Raw genomic sequence first — 15,179 nt, 5'->3', positions numbered from 1 at the left:
TACAAAAAGGGGGAACTGTATGTGAAGCTACAACGTTTTCAGTCCCCCAGATGATGGCTCGAAGGGAGCAAGTCAAGTGAAATATTTCTGTTTTATGTTTAGCTGAAGACTCTACACTGGGCAAGGTTCTAACTCCACTACGATCCCCATTCTTCCCTAAAATCTTTGAAGGGTGACCCAGAATTCAGTGCATGACAAATCCGCTACCATTTTACCCAGCCAGTTCAGAAAAGAAGCTATTTCTAAGAACAGCATTGTCTGGGCACACGCAGAGGGGATGCCCAATGGAGAACAAGAGCGTCATTAGTTAATTGGCTAGCTTCATGAAAGGCTAACATCTTTTGTTTTTCTCAATTTACAGTTCCTAAACGAACGAATGTCTGCTTCCAATTTCAAAGCAACTCAAACCTGGAATCCGCCTGCCTTTACTAATTCAGCCAATGACACAAGATCAAGATTCTCCTTCAATTTTACCACTGGATTGCAGAGATGCTCCCAAATAAGCGCTGCGAGCGGCATTCACACTCCTAGAATACATCAGAGCCTGCACTTTCAGAAGAGCTCACTGTTGTATGGCAACAAATCCCACCGCACTTCCATCTTGTTCACAAACTGCAATCACTGCCTGCTCATCTCTCCCAGGTCTGCTCACCTTCAGAAAACCTGTTTCTATCAGAACTAAAACCATCTCCTGCTTCCAGATACAGGAGAAGCAGCCTACACATAAACCTGAACAACAGGTCAAGAGAAACTGCTAAGCAAGAAGAATTCATATCTGGAGACAAACTGCAGAACATGCTTTTTTCCAGTGTACTTGTGATTTTGTTGTTGTACAACGCTGTTCCAAACCTTTTTTTTTTTTTAAATGCACTGGAAACAGCACTACCTTTTTACTTGTACTTTGCTATCTCTGCACTTGAAATCCCAAATTCAGCTATTACGTTCAGGTGCCTGTTTTGTGTTTCAGTAACATTCTTCAGCAAGCAGGAATGAAGCAGGCTCATACCACCCTAGGCGATAAATCAATTCCCACGATTCTCACAGCTACATCTCCCTTCAGCTGGCTTCACTTCACATTCTGAAGTCACATTTAGGGGAACAGCTTATTATTAATGTCCCTTATCAATACTCCTAAGGAAAGAAGTACTCTAGAATTCACAACCCAAACATGCAGAGTTGGCTGTTCACATTTTAGTTCTACTGTACATAAAGAAAACCACCGCCACCTGCTAACAGGCTTTTTTTTTTTTTTTTTAATTATCAGAAAACAGAGCAGTTAGAGCAAGAACCTTCACCACAAAGATCAGCATGCAGAAAGCTAAGGAAGCAAACCACAGTGGAGGCTGATACACCAAGAAGCTGCTCTGGTACGGATGGATTCCTCACTTCCATTTCTCAGTTAGTGGCAACTAAATTTAATGCTTTAAAAACCTTACGACTCCAGATCTGTGGGGCTCAGCTGACAACGCTCCCACTAGTGAAGGCTCCATGGATCAGCAGCACAGGATTTTACCCCACATGATGACTGGGCAAACACTGCTTACAAACAGTTGCAGCAAACTTAACTCCCAGACTGCCAAAGAGGAAAATGGGCAAAAAAGGGCGCATCTCATCTTTGAATCCAAAGATGAAAAATGCCCACTGCCGTATCAGCACGCACCCAACTGAGATGGTGCAGTGACACTTCGCAACAGCCAGTTCAAGGATTCAAGCTTTAAGTGCATTTCAGATTTTGGCTTAACCAACTCCAAAAATACTGCTTTATTTTGGAAGAAACATAGTAAATGGAATTCTCTGAGACAAGCTATGTTTAGCACAGCAATTATTTAGGATATTCCTTCAGTATAATTCTTCCCGAAGTGACATCTCCAAGAACAGCACTTTCAAACTGCGCATGACTGCACTACTTTGCCAAGCAGCCTGCCATCCTGCTGGCTGCTCCCTTCTGCCACATGGAGCAGTCACCCAGGCACAGAAGTAACAAACGCCCTGCTAGGACTGCCACATCCTCATCTGCATCCAATTGCTTCTCTCACTTGTGCTTAAATATCCAGCACCACGGAGGGCAGCCTCAGCTCACAACGGGAATGCCTGCACGCCCATCATCCCTGACAGCACACCCAGGCACGCTGCTGGGGTTTTTAAATGTAAGTTAGAACATTCAGCAACGTTTTTTTCTGTCTCTGGCACTGAAGGCAAAAACTCACTAAGGCTTTTCAAAATAGCATTTACAACTCCATCAGAGATTCACCGTGACATTCTGAATTAATCACTTGTGACTGATTTAGAAGCCAAAACGCTGCCCATGAAGGATGGCCACATGCTACAACATCCTAAAAATAACTGGACTGATATTCCTTTTCCATCCCACAGCATAGTCAGATCTGTTCACATCCCAGAAGGGTGAAGGTAGCTCTCCCCTCTCCACGCTACGTGCAAAGACACGCTATCCTGACAGTTTTACTAGAAACATTACGGACATCACTGAGAACCCAAACCGAGCTTCACCACTACTTCTCCTGGAGACTTGCAAACTAGGACAGTGAATTTTATCCCCTTCTGCTGAGACTTGCCATTTACTCACTCACACTCTTACAAGGTTTCTTCCCATCCTGCTCTCTGTACAGTCTGCATTATGCATTCCAGTTCAAATCTAAGCCTGCTGATGGTGAGGCTTTATCTGTTTCTGAAAATTAACATTTTCATACAAAAAAACGTTCACATGTACTTCATGTGCAAGCACATCCACCACTTCACCCTTCCACACTTGTTTTCTGTAGCACACAGCTGTGGCTGGAACTGGGGAGGCCTTCTGGTGAGATCCTACACGCAGCGGCGTGGTGGAACCAGGCCTGTGCTGACCGCGTGCACCCGCAGGCACAGCCCTGAACTTCTCCAGGACCTGCTGAGGGTTCAGGTGCCCTTCTGAAAAGAGACTGAAGTAGAACGCACTGCAGGCCAGAAAAACACAGCTGCTCATTATGGGTTAACTTTATCTACTGTAGAGAACACATTTTTCTTGCCTGCAAATAGCATAGATGTACTTGCCCAGGTGCCAAACTTGGTATCTGGTTAGCATCACTTTTTCTAGAAAAACTAGTAATTAAAAATACAGTCTCTTAAGTTCGTTTTCCTAGAATTTTATTATCACTTTGCGTTTTTCTTCTATAGGAGAGCAAGCGCACAACTGAAAACCTTTCACTCATGTCAAAGAATACTGGTGAACAGCATGAATGTCATTTTCATTCGTAATCATCTGCTGGTCATCACCTCTCTGGAAAAAGAGAAACAAAGCAGCAGGCAAACAGAGAACCCACGCCTTCCCTATGCGCTTCAACTACCAGCCACGCTTCAGCTGACTCAGAAAAGCACTGCTACACAGCTACATGCTCCTCACATTACCTGACACCCTCAATACTTAAAAAAAAATAATAAAGAAACAGATAGCTGAACAACAGCGACTGCTGAAATTAAGAGCTTCAAGTCAAAAAAAAAAAAAAAAAAGGAAAGGAAAAAAAGAGCGAAAATGTAACTGCTGATGGTTAAAGACGACACACGAGACTTAAATTATTACTTCAGCAGCCCTAGACAGGAACGCAGCATTTACAGAATCTTCTCACCCAGCATGCTGGAGCCACAATGCTAAGATTAGGGCATTTTTAGACTACCTCATACTACAGAATTTACCAAAATAGAGACTAACAAAACAGTTTCATTCCCTACGCAGAGTCCAACCAAATCTTAACCACCAACACAGGTAAGAACACCATCATTTCCTGAAATCTGAACTGTCACAACTGCCCGTTCTCCGAGATGCCTGGAGTCGCTCACATAAGGAGCTGCCCAGCTCCTCTCCTGACCTTCCATCCCGGGAGCTTCCAGCCAGGAATACATGGAAAGAAACATTACAGTTACTGACCATGACTGACAGAATAGATGACTGCTTACAGATTTATTTAATATCTCCTGAGCAACAGTTACAAAAACTGGAGTTACTGCACAGGATTTAACAGCACACTACTCAACTGGCTCCCTAGCAGCATGCTCTTCCTATCATCATTTAAGTGACAGAGATGCATACTATCTTCCTGATATGCAGTTACAGATCAATTTCTTTTTCAAATCAAGCCACTGAATAGTATCTTTGGATTGCGTGATTCTTAACATCTCTTCTAAACACGGTGGGATGCTGGTACTCAAGGAGCACTGTCTTCAGAACACAGATTCACAGTGATGCTGGCAGCAGTTCTGCCAAGCATCTATAGTTCTCAGCAGTTTTACAGTGCAGCACACAACAGGGCTACCTCATTTTACTACAGCACGTAGTGTGCACCAGCCTCAGAAAACCACAGCCTGTGTTTTGTTTCTCTGCAATGGCGAGTCTTTCCCAGAAGTGGGTGAAGCCACTCAGAAGGATGGTTGGCTGCAGCGTCTGTGCAAGGAAGAAATCCCAAAGAGCTGCCTTGGCTTCCTAACAGCCACAGCCCCACTCCTGACTACCCCTGCAGTGTTACTGCGAGGCCCTGCTCACTGTTACTCTGATTCCCTGAAGCAGGAAAGTACAGACTTAGAATGACTGCGAGGACCAGCTTCCTAAGTACCAGAAAAATGTATCCTGAAGAGCAGAAAACATGCGAGAACTCCCAGTCCCTCTGCTAGCATCTCCCTTTTTTAACCTGCATTAAAAATACTCTGATTAAACCATTCAGGAAATGCTTCAGGCCCATCAAGTACCTGAAGATCTAGATATTCAGTCATTACAAAAAGCAACCGCTTCATAACATCTATTTAAGTATCTGCTCTCACAAGAAGATTTCAGTAGGAAAACTGAAGCATTAAGATCATACTGGGGGTAAAACACCTCTATAACCATCCTTCCAGAGTACTGCACTCCCTGACCCTTCGGGCTGAGGTGATGGTCAGGTGAAAAGGTAAAAGATCACATAACCAAAGCTTCCAAATGATGAAGTCTCTAACTACTGAACTGCTAAACTGCACGGGAAGGACAACTGTACCTCCTGTTACAGTGCTTTCCTAACAGAAGTACACAAGAGCACCACATCTCTGCTGTTCAAGGGAACAATCAGTTACTAACACCGAAGTGCACGCAAAGCAAACATAACACACAATACTACCTAATCCAGAACATCACATTTGTCTTATGAGAGATGTTGTCTGGCTTATATTGCCTGGTTAAAAACATTCTACTGCATAACAAGTTCTCTCCAGTGAATTCAGAAGACTGGAGTGACTCTGAGCCATCAGTGTGATTTAGTATTTGATGCACCAGGCCCAAGGATGTTTCACTTTCTGAAAAGAAGTTCAAGATTGATTTACTTAAACAGGGCATTATTAAGACACTATGAGAACATCAATTATTAAGCCTCTGACTACTCCTAAAACAGCATTATATTTCAGCCCAACAGAACTCAGCCTCAAGTTCCTACTGTCAGAACTCCAGAATTCTAGAGGTACAAGTTATAAACTAGATGCCGGATGTATACATGTACTCCCTTACCCAGCGGTAGGAAAACACTAAAAAAAAATAATGACTAAACAAGGGTTTTTACTGCTCACCACTGAATAAAAGCCAGAAATGCTTGCTATGCATTGATATCTGGCTGCCCATCATCCTTTATACGAATTTGCTGAGAAACACCACGGGTACTTGAGATACACACAGCTTACTCTACCGTCAACATGTGACCATCCGTGCATGGAATGCAGACAAAGTCTCACAATTTACACAGACCCAACAATTCAGAGCAAGGTCTTACTCTAGCTGACTCCAAGCTGAGCAAGAAGTAGTGCAACTACGAAGTCTCTGCAAAGAGACAAGTGTGCAAATGTTTCAGTAAGCACCAGTCATACACCCCTACCCCAGGTCACAGCATTTCCCAGAAGAAAAGGTTTTCTTCTCAAGATCTCCTCCTTCAGCTAAGCCTAAGGCAGGCTACGAACACCTCTGCTATTCCCAAGGTGCATCTAATTTTGAGCTCATTGCTTCTTCAGCTAGGATCTCAACATCTCGACCACAGAGGGGCTAAGAATGTTAAGCTCCAGTGGTAACTGAAAGGAGCTGTTAAAAATGTCAGTATTCTTACTGACCAGGTTTTCCCTCCCGTATGAAAACAGGTATCTGGAAAAGCGAAAACAGTAAAGCAGACAGCAGTGCGGAAACTACTACAAATACAAGAGTTAAATAAAGACCTGAAGAGCCAGTGATAGCACAAAAGCAACAAAAATCACGGCAGGTCCTACTGCTCTGGAATGAGGAACCGCCAAAGAGATGGAGAAGTTTCCTCTAGCTTCCTTCTAGGAAAGGGTGCTTTTGCTGGAGGTAGGAGGCAACAGGGAACAGGAAGAGCAGCAGTTACCCTTACCGAGAACACTATAAGCACCGTAACTACCAATAACTAGTAGTGATCCATCAAGCATCACTACAGAACTGGAGACAGGAATGCTACAAACACATTTGGGAAATGAAAGCACAGCTCACCATCCTGCTAGACCCTTTAGTGTGCACAGGCCAACTTGCTTTTTTGCATATCTTAACTTGCTTCTGAAAACCATCAAAGCTTACTGGGATACATACTGTGTCTATGAAATTCCCAAATACTAAGGTGCCGAATACCAACAAACAACTTGTAGCAAGTTACCTACCTCCCCAGTTTACAAGAAAGGAAAGGCAAGGTAAGCTATTCCGGATTCTTTAATGATATTCTGTCTCTAGCTTTGCATGTAAAGTAGTTATCTCTGGTATTAGAGATGCTAAGAATTTTCAGTAAGGCTCCTGCCAAAACACTCAGGCTTCCTCTCAAAGAAAGTTCCACGAATTCAGCAAACAGACTAAGCAGACGTGCAGACCATACCAAAGAGACCCAGCTTCTCCGTGAGGAAAAGGCAGAAAAGAACAGAATGCATCACAGAAGCCCGGCCTTACTGCAGAGCCTCTCATCTTCCACCACTAACAGATGTCTCTGGTCTGGCCATTAAACACAAGGCTGGGACATGAACCATCCACACAAGACAGCTGAAAGGGTCTCAAACTTGTGATTACTAGACACAGACATTCAAGCAGCAAAAGGAGGCTTTGATAACAAGCTTGCAGAAGGAAGTCTCTAGAACTCGACGCAGTGTGAAGACGGCCATCTGCCTGCCACTTGCCTGGTTAACTGGATCAATCAACTCAACATGGAAAAATGAACTTCTGGCACACACATAGTTCAGATGAACACTCCCTCCTATTGCATACTCCAAACTATTAAGATATGCAAGAGCCACGTCTTAAAGACTTCAATCCAGACACACAATTAGACTCATCCGTACTGGCTCCTTACTTATTTTTGTTCATTTTATTCAGAGTGAACAGTTCTCCCCACTGAACAGTCAGTCCTCCAACAGAACCACGTTTTTATGCTCTTGCCTGCATTTTAGCGGTGCTCTGGGTAATATATGCCTGAAAATCCTTTTGTCAGCTTCTTGTTAGAAGGTTAAGAAGTGTCTTTTCCAATTCTTCAGCAAGATGAGAAGGGACCACCCTCTTTGAAGGTGATGCTACTTTTCCTGGCTACTTGATCCTGCTGCCGAACCTTCCGCACAAGGTGAGCGTAGTACAAGCCATGCTTCCACGTAACTTGTCAGGGATTTAACACATCCCTTTCTCAGTTGACACAGAAAATCTCACAGTAACAACTACGTCTTCTGTACTTCTTTTTAATACATTTAAAATGCTGAGCAGTTTGACAACCAGTATCAGAACAGCTCCTGCTTCTTCAGGTGCAAAATCATCCCAAATCACCTCCTTGCTCTTTGAAGAAACCTTTCTCCGGGTCTTCAGGACGAAAACCAAAGCTTCCCGTAGCTGTAGAAGAAGGGCATGTCACAGCACAGCTTTTATGACCTCACGCACCATCTCAGCTTCTTGCCCGTGCTGGCCACGTATGGCAGACTCAGAAAACAGTGTCTTCCACAGCAGTTTATAGACATCAGCAGCATTTTTTTCTGGACTGTTCCAGGTGGAAAATACTCAAGATTTCTGCAAGCTTCTTTGATCTGGAACTGGATAAAGCACACCACGTGATGGAGCACAGCAACATGGCCACCTCTGCTAACCACTACAGAATCTCAAGACAAACTTAACCACAAAGGTAAGCTATTTGGTTTGACTAGAACTCAGGGCAGCAGTGAAGAAATGAAAGGCTTTTTAAAACCTGAGATGCTTTAATCATCATTATCTGACCAGGAGCCCTACTGACTTAAACAAATCTGAAAAACAGAGAGAACTGAAAACTAAAACAAAATTAAAAGCTTTAAAGGAATCCACACTCACAATAATCTCCATGCTTTAAAAACAGCTAAGAACAAGGAACAGGGACACCCTGTAGGGCTGTGATCTGAAGCAATACCGGAGCTATTTTAGAACAGATGCTAGGTACTTCACAGTCTCCATGGTATTTGCTACAGGTTAGAAAATGTAACTCAGCAGCTGCAGCTCCAACTGACATGCACCTCTGAGGAGGCTGAACTCACACTGAGACATACGAACACTTGTAACTGTGATCTGTACAGACAACATGTCTCAAAGCCTTTAGGAGCCTGAAAGAAGAACACTGGGAAACAGAATGGCACCAAGGTGAACTAGTTGCATGCTGGTTTCAAACTCCTAATCCTAGATAACCATCATTACCCCACATATAAACAGAAGAAATACAACTTCAGGAATCCAATTAAGATTATGAATAATTCCAAGAATACAATCTACCTCACCACACTGCTAACATGACTATCGAGAGATTGTAGGAACTTGTTTCAAGTATTCAGATAAACACTCAGTATTTAAATAATTCGGATTAGCTTTAGTTCTTATGGAGTACATCACTCCTGTATCTAACATCTAGTAAATACACATGAATCTAAACTCCACAATTTTAAAGCTCTCAGTATTTCCTTATTTTACACCGATAAACCATCTCTATAGAATTCCAAGCACAAATGAACACAATATGCCAGGCACTTATACATACAGATCACTTTCCCACATGCTTCAACACACAGCCATGTAATTAAACTTGGTACAGAACTCATCACCATAAATAATTCCACTTCCTTACCTCTAACTCAGGAAGTATTTTAACCATCTATTTAAGGAATACAAGATTCTTCAAGAGTGTTTATGTATGCATATACACACAGATATATGCTTTGAATTCAATCCACTTTTTTTAAGTCTCATTTCCAAATATATGTATTGCCTATCAACATTTCAGAGAATATTTACAGAGGATAAACTATCATTGCACAGTTTCCTTTTCATTGTAGTGAAGTTCAGACAGAGCATTAGGCAGATGACACTCCAGTTCTAGACCTGGTTTACTGATCTGAAACATCATTTGAGAGAAGGGCCTGAATTCAAACACCAAAAGCCACACTTAGATCACAACCACCAGCTCTAGCCCTAACACATTTCCCTGCATGAAGAGTCATAAAAGAAAGAATGGGTGGAAGGTGGTGGTGGGGATAAGGACCTACTCTAGGACAGCATGGAGAGGAAGCATGAAAGAAGGGAGCAGAATAAAGTCGTCCAATAATTCTGAAAACGCAAGGAACCGTTTTCAGGAAAAACAAGGGGGTGCAAGGAACTAAGACAAGGAAATGGACAAAATATACTGGAGAAAAGGAGGATAAATCAAATACCAGAATATCTTCGAGCAAGCCCCCAAAACATTCCACAATCTGGGAAGTTGAGCATATGCATCTACATCCACCTTACTCTTATGTTCTCCAGTTGCTTTTTTCCCCCCAAAATTGTAACTTGAAGTGAAAGGGAAAACATGATTTCAGAGCTTCCTTAAAAATTCCAAAACTTTAAAATTATTTGTTTTTTAAAAAGCAACAAAAATAAAAAAGAAACCCATGTCAGTTCCCTTTCTATAAAAAGGTGAGATTTAACCGATCAAAAGTGAAGTTACTTAAGTTGTACACTAACCACATAAGCACCAGCCTCTCACTGTGATGAGCCCAATACAGGGATGGTATCCGACACTATTTCAGTTCCAACAACAATACCACATCTGAGAGCTCAGCTGAGCATGAGCAATGTGCACAGCACTGATGGGGGTTGGTTCGGTTACTTTCTGGATGGCAAATGGTATTTAGTTTTACTATGCCCAGATGAGAATTCATAAGCACGCTGGGAGTTCAAATGCAAACACTTTAGCCAAACCACCGTCACACTACAAAAAATCTGGAACGTAATGTTTGTACCAACATTTAAATCAAAGTACTTTTAATTTTCAAAGTTCAGATATTCCAGGATAACTTTAACCCTATACAATACTGTTTCTAAACCGCTACGTTTCTAAAATTGTAACTACATACCAAGGCAGTGTGCATAAATTTGAGATGCATTACGCTACTGTCGGCAGTAACTAAGAATTAAGCATTCTGTGCAGCAACGATAAAAGATAGGCTGCTACCATCAAAGTAAAGTATGCAAGACCTAACCATATTCAGGATTCTCTGAGCCAAGTTTAGTATTTCTAAAAGCAAGTTTGTCAATGTAAACATACCAAAATGTGCTGAACCACTGCTACTTTTACTTTGTATAGAGGTACTGCATGTCTGGGTCCCAGGTTGTGCTGTGCCTGTTCGATTTATACCCCTGTATAGTTTCCTACAGGAGAGTTCGTCATTGTCACTGTCATGTAGGGATGGTGTCCGAGGCCTAAAATGCCGCCATCTACATGATTTGATATTGACTAGGATCTGACTGAGGTCTTTCGAGAAAGATTTGTCCGAGGTATTTGTTTCTGAGGTATTGGCAAATTGACTGATTGAAGAGTGTTGTGATGAGGAAAGCATTTCCAAATCCAGCTGATGAAATGTATTATCGTAGTCCGAATGCGCTCTGTCTAGTAGCACCCTAAAAGAAAACAACGCAGAATTACACAGTGGCAAATACCAAAGGAGAACACCAAGGAAGTTACCAGCTTGCCATGTGCGCTTGGGGAAGACATAGGTAAAGCAGAAGAAACCAAAGTCATTCTAGAACGTGCAGCCTTTGAAAGCAGGCACTGGAAGCATGACTATATATTTAGTACTTCACAGGAAGCAGTACATTTAGGTTTCTCTTCCCGTGTATATTCCAGCTTTTACCGTCTTAATACCTGATGTACACCACGGAAGATCTATTGAGGCACTGCAACATCAGTTGCTGAAATCTTCCATCAGGTTTGAAGATTTCTGGAGTACAATAAAAATGGACACCGAAATTGCTTAAGTAACTCAGTGCCCTCTTACAGCAAATTCAATTTAGGTGCTTTACTGATGTGTGTCGGCACATCTACCATCATTCCACCATGTGCCAAAAGCTATCACATCCCAATCACCCTGCAAAAGGCCAGTGAGAGCCTGCAGCTCCTAACATGACTTGCTAATACACCATGAGGTTCTAAGCAGATCTGAATGACAAATCACATTCTTACTTTTTTTCCCCCAAAATATGATTAAAAAGACTGGAAAACCAACACCAAGATACCCAATGTCTACAGAAGTGCACGTTACACTAAGTGATTTATAACTTTTCAATCATTACAGTAGCTCAAAAGTACAATGCTTGAAGTAACAGTCTTGAATCTAAGCTTTTTGGTAACGTGTAAAATGTAAGTTACTTTCACTTTTAAAAATCCCCCTCTACAGCAGGACTACACTAAACAAAAAGCATTTTCATCAAAAATCTCTTATTTCAACCTCCAAATACAGTATGTTGTCTTAAACTATGTCAATCACTTAAATATGAAACAACTACAACTAAAACCATACATTTGTTTTCAACTCAGAACACAGCAGCGCTGACAATAAAGAAAGCCGAGAAACTTTTCAGCAAGCAGTATTAAAGCAGCTTCCACTAAAGAAATGGAGACATTAATCTGCTGGGGAAACTGTCACATGGAAGAACTTAAGAGATCAACTTCTGTGACATCTTCAGGGTTGAGGGTTTTTTTTTTTTTTTTTGCCTGTTTTGCACTTTTTAATCTTTGCTCTTTTCAAAGACAACTTACTGATATATATACATACTGATATATCTATGTATATGTAACAGTATATATACACATATATATACACACACACACTTATTAAAGTGAAAACAAACAGAACTAATCACAACAATTAGGTAGCACTTACCTTCCGCCACGGCCGATCCGCCTTCGTGCAAGCCCAATGCACCTCTGGGGTACTGTCAGAGTGGTTAAGCAGTATCTGTAACGCACATCTCCTAATCTTCCCTCTTTAGGGCTACTCCATGGCCAGTTGCCAGGTTGGTCTAAATGAGGCTTAAAATAATTACAGACAATTAAACACATAAACTTTCCTGACAACAACGCTCTGTCTTATCGCACATGAGGAAATTCCACTTACAGCATAGTACTGACAGCCTGCTTTCCGACGGAAGGCAAAAGGACCATCGGGATCGTTCTCCTCCTCAGCCTCCGAAGAACCAGACAAAACCTGTAAAACGTGAGCAGGATGGGCATGGACAGGTATTAGTGAGTCCATGAGTTTTACTTCTATTTTTTCCCCTAACAGCAGGGGAGAAATCTAGAGATCCTACCTGGGAGAGTGGTTCTTCATCCGAGCTAGGGAAATCATACTGATTCAGATCTTTAGCATTAAAGACTGGCAGTGCAGCAGGACTCGTCTGTTGAGGAGTAGCAGCAGCAGACGAAGGTAAGACTTTTGGCTTCTTCTCATACTTTCTTTTGGGTCGAATAACATCAGATTTATCCTGCTGCAAGGAAAAAAGCAGCAAATATTTACACACACAAGTAAATTAGACTACAAAAGGAGCTCTCTGAAACTACCACGTAAGCAAACTAAACAGTAAAATCATCACTCTAACATCTTAACAGCAACACAAGCAGACCTTTCAAGAATGTTCCTACTTCTCTTCTAATAACTGAACTGTTTAAAACGTAAGGCGGAATTAAGCACCATTTGCTCTATCACCATCCCAGATAGAACACCTGTGGTGAAGGTGAACGCGCTACTTTGGGGAAGTAGACCAGAATGTACATAACAGGGTCAGACTAACATACACAGGTGTTTATGCAGTGATAGGGAATCAAGAACCAAATAATGCTTTAAAAGGCGGAAGCTGAACTTCAAGGATACCCAGAATCCCCAAAAACAAAAATTAGACTTATTTCCCCATGCAGGTTAAAATGCAATTCCCAAGTTTCCAAGAAACATGCTTCTTTCAAGCACGTGAGACACCACATCAACCCAGCATCGCTCACAGATGAGTACACTCCAGCAGCCTCAAATACAAATCCTGCCATCAGTGGAAGCACGGACTGACTCAAAACTATCCTGTCAGATATCAAACAGTACTTGGACATTCTTAAGGTACAAGAAATCTGTTTAAAGCTCAATTACACTTCAGCTTTTCTGCTGTTTTGCGGTGTATTTAATACGCTAAGTTGTTGGTACTGTAGCAATGTTATGCATGGCACAAAGCCAACAGCAAGAAGAAAATGCTGTTCAGGTAACTCAGTAACTAACCGATACTTTACTTAAATACAAAACCATCCAAAGACACCCAGCACACTAAGCGTATCAGCAGGTCACATTGAAATAAATACACTGAATCAAGCAAACCTCTAGATTAAAACAGCTTCATAAATTTACAACATACTAAGGGTTTTACCTTATCAGTGCTATCTTTACTGAATATCAAGGTAACAAATACAGCTTTGTTCAGAATACCCTAACTTTAGGGACAGTATCAGATTAAAACATTAGTATCAACCAGTGCAAAAATTTAATACAACTGCATGTGTTCTTCTGTCTGTAGTTCATCTAAACTCCCTTTGTTTCTGACCTGAGGACTCCTTTAGTTTCTAGGTTTCTATCACTCCAACGGAACAAGACACTTTACTTCTATTGTAGCTTTGCTAGTCTATTTCCAGCACCCAAAAGCTCCCGTCTCCCACCCAATTAAGAACGTTTTCTGCAGTCATATCCTAAAATGCTGTAGGTTGCTTATATCACAGCATATAATAACTTGGTTATTGACATTACTCACTTTAACTTTATATTCTTTCAGTTCCATAGTTTCTTGATGTTTGAAAGGACTGCTGTTAGTCACAGGAATGATGGGAATAGCATAGGTAGGTTTCATTGGCTGCCGCTGTGCCATGACCTCAGACACGATCTCTCCACTGTAATCACCCAAATTATACCTGAAATCAGAGTGATTTTTTTAAATTAAAGTATTTATAACACAAAAACATGCGACAGTTAAACACAGAATAACAATACTTGCAATTGGGGTAAAAGGACTTCCAGGAAGCCAGGAACAAGTTCAAAAATTACTGCTGCAGAGGAGAATAACAGTGTGCAAATTTTTACTGCAATACCTAGTTCTGACAAAGACAAGGCTAACTAACACACCCCAAAGATAATGCAAAGGGAAGAAGTGGAAACAAAAACCTGAAGAAGAACAGGACAGGTTCTTTCCCTCCTTACCTGGGGACAGTACCATTATAAAAACAGAAATCTACTGCATAAAAATTGTTCAGCAGTGAGGCAGAGCGCCTTATTCACAAATCCACTTTTCTTGCATAATAACAGTTTTATAAGATGCAGAACCGTGAAATGTATTGCATTTCAAGACCTGTGTGAAATGCTAATTTGAAGGTCAGTTTTTAAGTCATTTTTGTGTTCAAGAGCTTACTTCCTTAAACTAGCTAGTGGATCTCTCCCCTCTCTAACTCTACGAGATGTGGTCAGTGCTTGAAAAAAAGAGCACCTGGTAGAAAGGACAGAGATACTCAACTTGTGTTCCCAAGAACTCAAACTATATCATGAAAAGTTAGTTTCAGAGCTTTAAGGTACTGACTTAAAACATTTTAAGTTTTCAAATGTGGACATTTCAATTTGAGAAGTCCATTCAGATTCTAAACATCAACTGCTAAAAGAACAACTCCACATTTCAAATGTGATTCTCAGTTCATTCGGAAAGTGACAGCTGACAAAGTGGAACATTTGGTCTTCTGCACTGCTGTCAAACAGGATGTCAAAAGAAACACAAGTTGGAGATGACTCGCAGAACAGTACGTTATGCTGTATGAAATGCCTGTTTGTTTACCTCAAGAGGATATTCCTTAATCTATGCG

General features: G+C 41.4%; 1 protein-coding gene and 1 long non-coding RNA gene across 4 annotated transcripts in view; one reads left to right on the top strand and one right to left on the bottom strand.

Annotated features, from left to right (window-relative positions):
* The window catches only part of EPC1 (enhancer of polycomb homolog 1), a 44,825-nt gene that overhangs the window by 3,595 nt on the left and 26,051 nt on the right, over positions 1-15,179 (bottom strand). For 2 of the 3 annotated variants that reach the window (XM_021388880.1, XM_021388882.1), the window contains exons 6-10: positions 14,087-14,243; positions 12,614-12,790; positions 12,421-12,510; positions 12,187-12,335; positions 10,572-10,924 (exon numbers count right to left, since the gene is read on the bottom strand). In XM_021388880.1, the coding sequence (XP_021244555.1) occupies positions 10,572-10,924; positions 12,187-12,335; positions 12,421-12,510; positions 12,614-12,790; positions 14,087-14,243 (926 nt within the window). The remainder of the gene's footprint in view (positions 1-10,571; positions 10,925-12,186; positions 12,336-12,420; positions 12,511-12,613; positions 12,791-14,086; positions 14,244-15,179) is intronic. The other variant, XM_021388881.1, reaches the window with a different exon arrangement.
* Positions 8,062-11,459, top strand: LOC110394837. Its single transcript, XR_002435955.1, has 2 exons — positions 8,062-8,150; positions 11,151-11,459. It is a non-coding gene; the product is annotated as an uncharacterized LOC110394837 (long non-coding RNA).

Source organism: Numida meleagris, chromosome 2 (genome assembly GCF_002078875.1).
Source record: "Numida meleagris isolate 19003 breed g44 Domestic line chromosome 2, NumMel1.0, whole genome shotgun sequence".
NCBI lineage: Eukaryota > Metazoa > Chordata > Aves > Galliformes > Numididae > Numida > Numida meleagris.
The sequence above is the reverse complement of the archived record's forward strand: the minus strand, read 5'-3'. Positions and strand labels throughout refer to the sequence as shown.